Source organism: Dryobates pubescens, chromosome Z (assembly GCF_014839835.1).
Source record: "Dryobates pubescens isolate bDryPub1 chromosome Z, bDryPub1.pri, whole genome shotgun sequence".
NCBI lineage: Eukaryota > Metazoa > Chordata > Aves > Piciformes > Picidae > Dryobates > Dryobates pubescens.
The window spans coordinates 88,295,375-88,309,678 of record NC_071657.1 but is presented as its reverse complement, the minus strand read 5'-3'; the positions used below and the strand labels follow the sequence as shown (position 1 = coordinate 88,309,678).

Sequence of the window (14,304 nt, the reverse complement as noted above, 5' to 3'; positions counted from 1 at the left end):
CTGAATTAATGCTCCCCAATGCAGGGAGGTGGTGATGAGGGTTGTGAACTTAAACCAGTTTAATTTAAAGAACGTTGGAGGGGTTAAACACATTTTAAAAACTAGTGATCTTAAAGAAGTGTAATTGAGGAAAACCTGCTGTGCCCATCAGTGAGACATGTTGAATTTCATGGTGCAACAGGTAGGGGCAGATACTTGTGTACCATTCTTGCAAGCCTCATAATTGCAATTGCTTTCTGAAAGAAAACATCAAAAGTTTAAAAATAAATTTAAAAAATCCATTGAAAGTTCTGGTCCATGAGAAGACTTCATGAATCTGTTCGGAAAACGTCTGATGAAACACATGTTATAAATGAAGATGATCTGAGTCTGTTCTGAGAAAAGCCAATATGTATGTGTATATGTAAAGGCACTCTTAATGCAGAGCCATTTTGTGCTAGTGTTACCCTTACATTTGGAGTAATTTTGTTCTGAGAATTAAATTGTTTAATTCGGAACATATATGTATCCATGTAAGCAATAAATACATTTTTAATGCAGAGCACATAGAAGGTGGCTTTGTAAAATGTAAAAGTGTAGCTGAGTCACTGGAAATTTAAGAGATGCAATCTGCTCAGTTGTGGTATATCTGTCATGGAACCTGTTAGGAGGTACAGTTATTTAGTAAAACAGCTTCTTTTGCTTTCTTGATTTTCACCCACCCTGTAATACTTTGCTGACCTCTGTGTGTGTCAGTATTAATTACATTTTCCTGACATCTGAATAAGGACAAGTGTGAATAGCTGGAACCTGAAGAGCATGCGTGCTCATCCTTTGCTTCTTAAAGACAAGGGGACCTTATTAGAAATCCATCTCTTTAGCATCCATGGGGATTGCTGCTATCATAGTAATGAGAGTCTTAATTCAGTTTCTTAATAGGTATTGAACAGGGACAATGAATAAAATTTTCAAAATTATATGAGTCATTTTGCCATGGTCTAGTCGTGAGGTCTGTTGGGACAGGTTGGACTTGATGATCCTTGGGGTCTCTTCCAACCTTAGTTATACTGTGATACTGTGAGTCCTGTTTAAAAAAAAAAAAGGCAAGGAATAAAGACACTTGGGAGCCTTAAATCTCACTTCCAGCTCCAGTTTCTAAGTGTGGCCTGTCACTCAGGTATGTGAGATCCAGTCATGTCAGGACCCTTGGGAAAACAGCATTGAGGATATTGTGTCAAAAGTTGCGGTGCTTTTCCAGGCTTCAAAGTGTGAGCCAAACCTCTCATAGCTGTGGAATGAGTTAGCTCCTCCCAGGCAGAGGCAGGGTGCATTGGCAGAGCACCTTCTCCACAGGAACCCATGCAACTCCATCCCCACTGTCCAATCCATGCTTGCTGTTTCTTCCACATATTCACTAATTGAATATCCAGAGCTGTCAGCCCTGAGAATTTGGGGGCAGTACCTTCACTTCAAGAAGATGAGAGCCACCCTGCAGTGGGTTGGAGGTCTGCTGCAGGTGAGAGGAAAGGTTTCAAGAAATGGCTCAGCAACAGACATGGCTGCAGGACCTTGCTGGTCCTCTCCACTGCTCCTTCTCCCTCTCCTGCCCCAGGAGGCAGATTGAAATTGGAATACAGAGTCCAAGAACATCTCTTCTTCTCCCTATGGAAAATTACTTTGAAGTAGTCTTAATAAAAACAAAGAAGAAGTTGGCTTGAATTCACTTTCTGTAGTGAATTCAGCAGCCAGCTCATGGCTGATGCCTTGAGGATGTTGTGCTGAGAGTGCTTTTGAGGCATCCATGTGTCTTCAGTGTCTTTTGCTTCAGTGTCATTAGCTGTTCTCCCATGACTGTGGGGTTGTTCTCTGGTTTTCTCACTGCATGTTGAGTCATGAAATGAAAGGCAAGACAAATTTTGCTTGTCACCTGAACCTTCCAGGAGATTCTTGTGTTACTGGTTTGTGTGCATGTGTCAGTCCCCATCTTAAGGCTTGCTTTCATCTCCTAGATCTTGGTCTGTCTCTCCTGCTCATTTGGTATTGCTTTGCAATGTATAAACAAATCTGCCAGTCTGTTTGCTGGTAAGTAACCCTCAGTAAATATTGTACCTGCCAATTAGCAGGCAGCATTTAGTGTTTACAAGTGGTTAAGTTATGCTGCAATATTCTTAGGATGAACCTAAATGCCCTTTAGAATGTGTGGATTCAAAGCAGCAAGGCTCTCTGTGCCTGGCAGGAAGACCTCAAAGGTCTGGAAATGAGACCTGACCTTGGAGGGACTCAAACTGGCTGCAGTAGGAGTCATGGGGAGTGATTTAAGACCAGGTGATCTCGGAGCCAGAGTAATGATCCATCACATCCTGGGAAGACTGGGGAGCTTAAACACAGAAATTAAAGTTTACTTCTTTCGTTCAGTGGCCTGAGACAGGGCAATGTATTGTAGGTTTATAAAGGCACAAATGAAAGAAGAGCTTGGAGAGGGACTGCTGGAGTCAGCTGAAAAATGATATAAAGGTTTCTTCACATAATACCAATTTTGTGGTTTCACTGCATTTATCAGTAGGAAAAAGTCCCTCAGTTTAGTTCTTATTTAATCTGTCATAGTGTTTCTGGAAGGACTGTGGATCACTTCCTTAGCTGTTTAGCTCCTGAAGAGTGCCTAGACACAGCCAGGTACAGCTGGTGTAGGCAGGGATCAGAAGTAAGGCTGAAAATGCCAGGGTTGCAAGTGTAAGGATTGCAAGTGTAGTTTCTAAGAATAACTTAGATTCAGATTTTGCTGGCATAACAGGAGCTTTTGGTGATGCAGCCAGAAGATGGTTGGTTGAAGATGAAGTGTACCAGAGTGGATTGGCCACCTTTGCTTTCACTGGCCCTAGAAGGATGCTCTGGAAAGTCCTTGTAGCACCAGCTATTAAAAGAAAAGCAAACCCAACCAAACAAAAAAATAACACCACAAATTAACACCTCTAGAACCCCCTTAAATCCTCTTGCTTCTAAATAGGAATGCAGATTAATAGTAGATTGAAATCCACGTCCAAATTTAGTAGTCACCAGTGGAACCTGTGTAAAGGAGACTGGACAGTGTAAAAATATTTTTAACAGTGAAAGAAGGCATGTGGGAGAGGGACTGGGGTGCTGCATTTCTCCTTGGGTGAAATACATGGCAGAGGATGAGTGTAGGGTGTGCTCCAGGTCTCCCAGGCTGATTGTTGCACCAGGACTCTGGTAGGATGCCTTTCCAGGATAGAAATGTCAAAGTCTGTTGGCTCTGTAAGGCGTGCAGTCAGCATATCATCAATTGAAAAAAAAGGGAGGGATGAAGGCAAGAGGGTTTTGGGTGAAGTCTGGTTTACAGTAGTGCTTCAAGATCTTGGCTCCATGTTAAGCGCCTCAGCCACTCTACAGTGGGCCGCAGTTGCTGGAATCTGCTTTGCTGTCTTACACACCAACTAAGCCCAGCTTAGGTGGAGACTGACCCCCCTCCAGACTTGTGAGTGTGTACACAGATGCACACAGATGTGCATGTGTGTGGGTGAGAGAGACCAGCCATGTCTTTGGCAGCCAGCATTTGCTTTTGTGTCACTGCAACTGCATGGCATTTTGTTTTATCAGCAACTCTCTCCTTTGTTTGGGCCTGTTACTGCTATCTTATTAAGATGGCTTGTGTTGGGAAAGGATGAATGCTTTGGAATTGCATTTTGCTTTGCAGTTAGGAAAGGCTGACCACCATTCTATAGTAGTATTTACCAACTAGCACTAGTAAATGTCAGCCTTACCTTGCATTTTTGTTAACAGAAAGTGTTCCTTATCTTGCCAAGCAGAAGAGGAAGCGTAATAGCACATTACAGGAATCAAAACATGAGGCTTTGAAATAATGTACTGGCTTTAAGCATTGTACTATTTTTTTAAACATGATGCAGAAAAAATATTTCACATCCCCTTGCTGTACAAAAAATTAAAACCTTGCTGTGAGCAAGGTACTACACTGAAGCTGAGTTGCTTTACATCAGGTTTTGGGGTGGTGGAGTTTTTTTTGGCAACCTAAGCAGTAATTATTGTTTCATCAAGGCTTTAATGGGAACCTTATGTGAGGCATGTTTTGAGCATAAATAATGCTTATTTTTAGTTTTAATGTAGTTACCTTTAGTCACGTAAAGGCCTTCCTCAGAATCTGTTCTGTTCTTAATGTCTTTTTATCTGTTATGTCTGCTTCCATCTTTCATTAACAAGAATCCTGGGGCTATCTACTGTCTTGAAGTCTTAATATGCACTCTGATAAGCATGTCTTCCTTCTCCCCTGCCTGTTTTGGGTTGTAAACTCTCTTAGGGATAAGGGCTGTCTTTTAATTGTAGCTGTACAGTACTGACAAAACTTGGCCTTGCTTCTGCTTGAGGTTTTAGGAAGGGCTTTGATGTAACTAGTAGTGAAATTACAGTTCATTTCTTTTGCTGTTGGTTATGTTCCACTTTGCCATAAAACAACCATCATCACAACTTTCTGGTATTAAGTCTCACTCATGCCATGACTTAAGATTTTACCTTTGTTTGCTGTGATTTAAGCAATAGCTACAGCTGTGGCATCTGTAGATTCAATTTTATATGGAAACCTGTCCTTCTATTCTGTTTTTTGATTGAATTTTCCAAATATGTGGTGGAGGGTTGGGCACAAAGATAGTTTGGTAATGGGTAGGTTGCGGTAAGTTAGTTTTAATGTGTCATCTTGAAATGGGGTCCTCCTCGAAATGAGCTGCCCTCAAAGGCATCACAGATATGCACAAGGTTGTGTTACAGGTCTCAGCCACACTCAGCTATAATAAGGCATAGGTGAGAGCACCAATATGAAACAGTTTCCCACACAGTATAGTATAGAATAGAATAGAACAGAATAGAGTTAAACAGGTTGGAAAAGACCTTTGATATCATCGAGTCCAACCTATCATCCAACACTATCTGGTTAGGCCACACCTGGAGTGCTGTGTCCAGTTCTGGGCCCCTCAGTTTAGGAAGGATGTTGACTTGCTGGAACGAGTCCAGAAAATGGCAACAAAGTTGGTGAGGGGTTTGTAACACAAGCCCTATGGGGAGAGGCTGAGGGAGCTGGGGTTGCTTAGCCTGGAGAGGAGGAGGCTCAGGGGAGACCTTATTGCTCTCTACAACTACCTGAATGGAGGTTGTAGACAGGTGGGGGGGTTGGTCTCTTCTCCTAGGCAACCAGCACCATAACAAGAGGACACAGTCTCAAACTGCTCCAGGGGAGGTTCAGACTGGGTGTTAGGAAGAAATCCTACACAGAGAGAGTGATTGTCCATTGGATTGGGATGCCCAGGGAGGTGGTGGAGTCGCCATCATTGAAGGTGTTTAGAAGGAGACTTGATAGGGTGCTTGGTTGCATGGTTTAGTTGATTAGGTGGTGTTGGATGATAGGTTGGACACGATGATCTTGAAGGTCTCTTCCAATCTGGTCTATTCTATTCTATTCTATGCTATTCTATTCTATTCTATTCTATTCTATTCTATTCTATTCTATTCTATTCTATTCTATTCTATTCTATTCTATTCTATTCTATTCTATTCTATTCTATCTAATCAACTAAACCATGGCACCAAGCACCCCATCCAGTCTCTTCCTAAACACCTCCAGTGATGGTGACTCCACCACCTCCCTGGGCAGCCCATTCCAATGGCCAATCACTCTCTCTGTGTAGAACTTCTTCCTAACATCCAGCCTAAACCTCCCCTGGCACAGCTTGAGACTGTGTCCTCTTGTTCTGGTGCTGGCCTCCTGGGAGAAGAGACCAACCCCCACATGGCTACAACCACCCTTCAGGCAGTTGTAGAGAGCAAGGTCTCCCCTGAGCCTCCTCTTCTCCAGGCTAAGCAACCCCAGCTCCCTCAGCCTCTTCTAGGGCTTGTGCTCCAAACCCCTCCCCAGCTTTGTTGCCCTTCTCTGGACACGTTCCAGCAAGTCAACATCCTTCCTAAACTGGGGGGCCCAGAACTGGACACAGGACTTGCAAGGAAGTGGTTTGTTTTGGGGGACTTTTTTCTTTATTTCGCTTATGGCATTAAGGATACAGCAAGCTGCATCTTTAATGGAATGTGAAGGGCTGGCTTTTGCTGAAATCTAAGTGTGAATGTCTGAAACTAAGGGGACATTCCTAAAGATAGACTATGCTGTGTGCTTAGGTGCTGGAATGTTTCAGGTGTTAGTGAGGATTATAAAGCTACATACACATAATTTATGAGGCAGGGTGCTGAAACCACTGAGCAAACCCAAAAGACTCCTGATGCTGAGAGTTGTAATACTTGTCTCCACAAGGAAATCCTCTTTAGTTGACATGGAAGCATGGAACGGTGTTTTCTGAGAAACCTGAAACTAACTAACCGGCCACTCCAAGTAGCCTAGCAAGACAAAGAGATTGGGCAAGGTACTCATAGGAATGCAGACACCTTCTAACCCTTAAAAGCCTGAGCTCACCAGTCAGGGATAGCTGAAAAATCCTTTGGCTGATCTTGCAATAAGGCTTCAGTTCATGGAGGAGAGGGGAGCAGCCCAGAGAGGTGCAGACCAGATGGTGATGGATCAGGATGACAAATGACTCCACCAGATTTTTCTAAGGAGTTGTGATGTAGTTCAGGTGCTTGCAATGGATGATAAAATGTTTAAAGCCCTTGCCAAGGAAGTGATGTCAACAAGTGGCCTGCCTCGGGAGATGGATCCCTGGGGGACAGTCTGCTTTAATTCGCCAAATTTTCATGCACTCTGCTGTGATGCCTGTTTTGTGTATTTTAACCCTGCGCTTATGCGAGGGTATGGTTTTACTTTTGACTGTTCCCCAGGCTTTATCCCCTAGGATGCTTCTCTTTTCATGGGGAAAGTACTCACATTTTTCAGTGAAAACATGCCAAGTGCCTGGTGGCTGTTTGTCCAAACACAAGAACTTGTTAGATCACCATTGGACACTTGAATGCAATAGCAGTTGTGTCTGTGCTGTTGGTTCCTACATATTTTGAGGATGTGGAAAGTTAATGTGGCCAACACTGTAATTAGTTTTAAGGTCTGCTTGGGTTTTGATTTCCCTTCTTTCAAGTGGTGTAGGAAACACCAGTCATCCAGAGGTAGAAGCCAAAGCCAAAGTCTTAGTGCTAAGAAGCTTTCACTGGCAGTAGATGTGGACAAAGAACTCCTGTCTTGGAGTAACTTACTGATAAAGGAATTCAGGTTTCTTTCCCCTACTTTTGATTTGTTTTGGAGTTGATTAGCTTGTTTATACAATAATAAACCCAAGACCTCAGGCAGCAGAAGAAAGCGCAGGTCTAGCTGTCAGATCAGCCTTAAAAATAACCTGGTTAAGATCAGATGAGAATACACTTATTATCTACTAATGAAATAATTGCTTTGTTAAGAATCTGCAAAAATCAGATTTTGGCATGATTTTCTGGTACCCAGCCATTCATGCTAATATCTGTGATGTGAAGAGTGGTGACTTTTGATTTCATCTTAAGACTGACATGTTTGAGATGCTCCAATGGTATGTGATCATGCAAGTTAATTCGCCAGCTAGTGATCTCTCTTTCCCACCTGCCTATTGGATAAAGGAAATAGTGGCAGGTGGCATGATTTGACCCAAGGTGGAACAGGTATCTGGTAGCAGTATTTTTAACTTACCCCACATCAGTAAAAGGAGCTGGGGAATGGTGTTCTAGTACAGCCATCCAAGTACTCTCCCTGTCCCTGTAGAGGAGGATGCTGTGCTGGTTGCTGCTTGAAGGCAGTTGCTTATACACTCGTCTGATTGTGATGCATTTCTCTTTGGGGGATTCTTTGCTGGTTTTGTGCTGATTTTCAGCTGTGTGTGATCAGTACATCGGCTGCCAGCACCTATGAAGCCTACTGAAATACATTATTTTTAATGCATGAAACTTAAAACTTTCTCTTGTCTCCCATTTCCAAAGCAGCTTTGTGGCTGGTGAGGAGGAGTTCACCGCTTGTTGTTCCTACAGGGAAAACCTGTGAAGCCTTAAGTCAGAATTAGTCCCTGCAGACAGAAAGGAAAAATCCGTGTTGAATTGCAGAGGGAGGGATATATCCCATGGGCTGTTTGGGCCCATGACAGTCAGTGTGTGTGTGTGTACAGACCTTGTGTGGTTATTGGCATTCTCATCAGGGTTTGTATCTGCTTTTATTTAAAAATTGTTGCATATTTACACCAGGTTCAGCCAAATTGCTGCTGTGACAGAAAGTGCTTTTTCATAGACAGCTATTTTACATTTTACTGTCTGGCTTTTTAACTACTTACTGCATTTCTGTTTTCCATTTGTTTACACCTTGCTCCTGCCAAGCTTTTCTTTAATACAAAATTTCAAAGCAATTTTTCCTTTGTATATGTAGATTTGCAGCTTCTTGAACATGGCACAGTCAAAATCAGTCAAAACCCTTTAAACTCCCTTGCAATTAGCAGGGAAAAAACAGGCCAGGGGGTGGGGGGGGAGGGGGCGGGGAAGAAGTGGGGGAAGAGAGAAGGGGGGTGAAGAATGTCTCCAATGTCTTTTATTAATTTATTTATTTTCCTCAGTACTCAGAGGAAAAACATTTCTTTTTGTTTTATTAATGATGTGCTTATGAAATTGAGCGTTTGATGGTATGCACTTGGAGCAGGCAGAAGACGAGCTTCCCCACATCGCGCTGGCAGCGTGCTTCCTTTCTAATCTGCAGCACTCTAGTTCATTCCAGATGTAGGCTCTCTCTGAACAGAGGCTGCCTGATGTACAATGGCTTCATGGTGGAGAAAAAGTGGCCTGCAGGGACCCACTTGAGGCTGCCAGCTGTGTTCTCTGTTCTCACTTGCGGTCTGTTACATAAGATGACCCAGTTTTTTTTTTGCTTGCTATTAATCCGAGTAAGAATATTCATACTATCATTAAAAAACATTTTAATTATTTGTAGCTCAGGCACTTTGAAGTTGATCAACTTCAAGTTGAAAAATCTGGTCAAAAAGGCTGCTGCTTGAAAGAGTGAACTTAGGAGGAAGGCTGAGTCACCTTGCAGTGATGGAACTGCACAGAACAAAAATTAGCCATTAGCCCAGCTGCAGCCTGGCATGACCGTTTGTGGTTCTGCTTGCTATGTGAGATAAGTCAAAAAATGTAGGTCTGGAAGGGACTTCAACGAGACTGTCATTGACACATGTTGATCCATTGTGTCTATGTGATCCACTTTCCCTCTGCATAGACAGATCTGTTGCTACTCTGGATTTAAAAGAAAGGTCCATGGGGTGGCTCTGGGTAGAGTAACGTTTGTTCCCTGGAGATGGGGAACAAATTTCTAATGAGAAATTTTGGCTTCTTGTTCCTTTGACAGTCTCAAAACAAACATGGATGTCTTTCTGAGTGTCTGTTTTCCCCCAAATCTCAAGTGGATTGCATGAAGTTTTCTGTGTTGTCAAATAGTAGTATTTAGCCTATGCTGCTTGGTGATCTCTTTCCACCTGAGTCCTCAAGTGCTCAGCTTTGTTATTGTGACCTGCCTTTGGTTAAGGGACATAAATTGGTTTTGTAATTCTTAAGAGTGACCAGAGCTGGGTATTGCCTAATCTCTGTTTGTGACAGGATCTGGCAGTGCCTCTCTCACTCCTTGTAGAGGATGTTTGGTGTTTGAGATACCCTGGCTGGACTGGCATCAGCACATCACTCCTTTAGGTGTGAAATGCTTTTGCACCAAGAGCCCTGGGTGCGTGTGTACAGATTTATTGTGTCACTTGTGAACAAAGCTGAGGGGATTATTCTGAGTCAGTTTTAAATGAAAGCTATGTGAATTATTCTGAGAGGATGGAGAAGTCCAGATGTTAACAAGAAACTGGCAGTAGCCAAGCAGCAAGCAGGATTGTGCAGCCCGTCTGGGACACTAGTCAGCAATTAAACTCTTCTTCCTCTGGGCAGGGATTATGTAGGCTCCAAGGACAGTAGCATCAGACCTACTAACTGTCAAACCTAACTACACTTAGATTCTCTTGGGTATTGTAAGTTTCTGGAGTGGAATGAATACACCAGAACCCTAAGTTTCTTTAAAGACTTGAGAAGACTTGAGCTAAATCTCTTTTTTTTTCTTTTTTTTTTTTTTTTCCTAATGAAATCAATCTTGAAAATGTGATCCTTAAAAAAAAATAAATTACAATCAAAGCATGCAAATCGTTCTGATTTTTTTAAATTCAAATCATTAATCTTTGTGTTGCTTAACCTGAAAATCTCAAAAAAAAAAAATCAAGAAAACGGGGTTTAAGTAAAATTTAAATGTGTGTACAAACGCTTGGAATTGGCACAGATCTTTACTCTTAAGGCTTTCCTGTGATGGAGTCACGTAGGAAGCACACTGAAAGCAGTAAAATTTCCTGGCTGGCCGTGAAGAATCCCTTCGCTGCTCTCCTTAGCAGCTTCATAGGGAGGAAATGGGCATTCTGCTGAGCACCCCTTTTCTCCAAGAGGCCTCAAGCAAAGGCTAGCAATCTGCTTTTTAATCCTCAGCTTTCAGCATGGTGGTGTGATGTACCTCGGAGGTATGTGTGTATTGGTGGGGTGTGCTTTGTAGCACGTGGTGAAACGAAAAGTTATGGATGTTTTATGAAGAAGGGGGAAAGAACGGTGAGTGGATCTGATTTCCAGTCGACACCATTTTGTTTATTCCCAGTGAAATGCATGCAGCAGATCAGCAGGGGCTGGAGGGACAGCCTTTTCTGGCACAGGAGATGGTGACCATGTCATTTGAAAATTAGTGAAAGAAATACTTAACTTGGGTATGTGCCAAATGGTTTTGTTGTCTTTATTGTGGCTACATTCTGTTGTCTGTGTTTGGACTGAGTAATGCTTTATTTTGCAAGCGCTTTTGATTTCAGTGGGAGTTCAATGAAAATAAGATGGTGCTTGCGTTAAGAGCGCTGGAGTCTTGCCATTTGCTGCTAAGTGTTTTGCTATGTGAATGAATATTTGAGAGTGGGCCAGTTAAGAATAAGTTAGATTATTTTATTTTTTTTTTTATTAATGAGATGTGTGATAGTGAAGAGTGCTGAGGAATGCAAGCTAGGGCACTGCACGTTGTGGGCCTTTGCGTAACTTGCATTCCAGAAAGCTTTTGCAGATCATTAAATGCAATTTGATGTCTGCATTGTTAAACTTTATTGGAGGGTCTGCTTCCTAACTGAATTTAACAATGGGACATTTGCAGTGGCATCTTATGGGGAGAATAGATGGTCATTGTTTCAGCTGAGCTTGCTTGAAGGAGGCAGAGAAATTGTAATTCTCTGTTACACAGTTTTCATTATGGGTGCGAGGTACTTTATGGCAATGAAACCCCTCTGGAGCACTTTTGTGCTGTAACTCAGTTCTGTTTTTAAAGCAGATAAATATAGTTGACTCTTGCCCCTGCATTTAACACAGCATCTCATATATCTATCTCAGTGCATTCTCTGTCCTGATGCGTCCTGTTATTCAGCAGGACACTGGGCTTTTATCAGTGCATTGAGGATCCCTGTTGGGGTATTGTCCATGTGCATGACTATCAAGTTAACAAATTAACCACAGGTGTATATGTTTTCAGACTCAAATTTTTGTGTTACCTTTTAAGACACCTGGTTTGTTTTTCCTGTTTGTTCTACCTGTGGTCTTAGAGGCTGTGCCACACAATTATTTTTCACTTTGTTCTGATGACATTGGTGTAGATACTGACCTCTTTGTTCCTGTATCTTCTCTTGCATTGCATTTTAAAGTTTCAACGTGGGGCCCCAGTGATCAAGTGGAAAAAAAAAAAAAGAAGAAGAAGAAAAAAAAGCACACTTTCTTAATTTTCTTCACTTAATAAAGGCTTTGATAAACAACATTGACCTAAAATCTGCAGGTTGTTGACAGAAGCCTTGAATTTGCTGATATATTTAGCAGTTCGTCTTCTCAGAAACAAGCGCCAATTTGTACATGCTCTTCACCGTTTGGCATGAAATTTTAATCATCTCTGCTGCTTGGGTGTTTGCGTACTGTGAGAACGTTACTTGTGTGCAGAACAGACCCAGTCAGAAATAGCTGACCTGGTGCCTGGTGACTGCAACACATGGCCTAAAAATTGCTTCCAAATTGTGCATTTTACTGTCTTCCAAGCTTGAAAACTTCCTTGGGTTTCTCATAGTTCTCTTATCCTAGTTCTTCCCCTCTGAGACAATCCTGGCAATTGCCTTACCTGTCTTGCTTGCTTGTGTGCTTTTCTCTTTCCTTTTTTTCTCATTGCTGGTATCTGCCACACTTGCTTTTCCTTGTGCCCAGTCCTGCTGGTAGGAATCCATGGGAACTGGGGTTTGTTTTGCATTTCAGATTGCTCTGGAGTTTGTAAGCCATATTTTGGATAAATATTTGTAATCATTCAAATAAAGAAAGAAAGGTGTCGTAAACACTGCTTGTGACTGAAAAGTTGCTCTCTGTGGTGGATAAATTTATAATTTACAATCTGTAGAATAGCTGTCCAATAAGAAATATTTGATTGGCAGCTGATGATTTGAAGCTGAGAGGTTTCTTTTCCTATATCTCAAATCCTGCAAACCATTCTGGAGTGGAAGTGCTGCCATGTGATGCCCATCTGGTTTCTACTGCAACAGTGCTGTGCTACCTGGTGTTTAAGATCCCCCTTGAACAACAGCTTGCTTCTCTGCAGCCCTGCACAGCTCATCCTTGAATTTTGATGGAATTTGAGTCCACAAGTTGCTCCAGGAAGTATTAGGGCATTGAGAATGGCACCTCTGTGGGGCTCAGAAAAGCTGCAAACAGCCCTGCAAGGAAACCTCTGTGTGCTGACTGCTCTGTGCTGCCTCTTCCTTTCTACCTCCTTTGCTTGGACCACAGCTAACATGGCAAAGCTCAGCAAAAACACCTGTGTAGCTTGAGCTGTACGGATGTGTGGTGATGGGTAGCAAGGTGCTAAACAGCTCCCACCTGTACTCACCCAGCCCTTTCTCAGTGTCCAAATCCAAATTCAAGGACTCTCTGCACGTTTTCTCTCAGCGAGAAGGTTGCCGCATATGGAAGATGCACATCCTGAAGGGGACAGATGGGCTGGGAATCCAGATAACAGGAGGCAGAGGATCGAAGCGGTCCCCTCACAGCATCATTGTCACCCACGTGGAAGAAGGTGGCTCTGCACACAGGTGAGCAATGGTAGTGTCTTCGTGGGTGTGGATGTGATGGCACCACTGTTAGTCAGACTCCTGAGACAGGTGTGGGAGTTTTGCCCTCCAGTTGTATGAGCGTGATAATTCTGGGATTTGTAGCTTGAAAACTTATTTTCAAGAGATTGGTCACTGAAGCTTCTTTCAGCATGTGTAGTCCAAACTACAGAGAGGTTAAACATTTGCTTGGTGACAGAGCATAAACCAAGGAATCTGGTGGCTTGTAGGGGTTTTTCCCCAAGTCCACTTCTGGAAGATGAGTCTTCTCCATGCAATCAGCAGTGATTGAGTGGGTGAGTGAATTGCACAACTTGGGGTGCTCACTGCCAGCCCTGGCTCTGTTCCCTGACAGTAGGGAGATGAGGCTCACTGCCGCATTCTGATCATCTCCTGTAGGGCACAGAGAAGACTTCAGGGGTATCAGCCCCAGAGTGAAATGGCTTTGGTTGTAACTATGATTTCCTGGGATGCCTTCATAAACCATTTATTTTTTTGGCCAATAATACTGCAACCTTAGCATCAGCCGGGTCACGTATTCCGTGCCTCTGTGTTCCCACTGCTTGCCACTGGAAATTGGCACCAGAGGACTGCCCAGCAGCTCTGTGTTCCCACTCTGTTTCCACAGGGACGGCAGGCTGACAGCAGGTGACGAGCTCCTCATGATCAATGGGCAGTCACTGGTTGGGCTTTCCCACCAGGATGCTGTGGCTCTCCTTCGTTCAGCTGCTGGCCTGGTGCAGCTGGTGGTCGCAAGCAAGGTACAATTGTCTCCTTGATAGTCTCCTGAATGTACATCCACAAGAGTTAGTGCAAGTGTTCCATGGAGAGGGTGTATTTTTAATATGGAATCACATGTGTACATTTGCTCCCCTAAATTTAACACACAGCTATGGAAAATAAATCACTAGCTACCATAAATCTATGGCAAATCAGCAGGGCATAGACCAACTTAATGATTTGCTGGTATTGCCACTGTCATTAAGTGTGTAAATGAGTCTGTATTTATTCATGCAGATGTTAGTTAAAATTTGACCAGAACCATTTCTTAAAATATATGCTAAATAAAGCAGGCTGTTCTCAGCCTCTTCTGCTTCCTGCCTGTTGTAGCCCCCATCTCTCTCAT

At 42.9% G+C, this 14,304-nt stretch overlaps 1 protein-coding gene across 5 annotated transcripts in view; it reads left to right on the top strand.

The window, feature by feature from the left end:
* Positions 1-14,304, top strand: part of PDZD2 (PDZ domain containing 2) — a 148,545-nt gene that overhangs the window by 78,292 nt on the left and 55,949 nt on the right. For 4 of the 5 annotated variants that reach the window (XM_054177743.1, XM_054177741.1, XM_054177742.1 and 1 more), the window contains exons 3-4: positions 13,018-13,160; positions 13,807-13,939. The exons of the other annotated variant lie outside the window; for it this stretch is intronic. In XM_054177743.1, the coding sequence (XP_054033718.1) occupies positions 13,018-13,160; positions 13,807-13,939 (276 nt within the window). The remainder of the gene's footprint in view (positions 1-13,017; positions 13,161-13,806; positions 13,940-14,304) is intronic. 5 annotated transcript variants of the gene reach the window in all.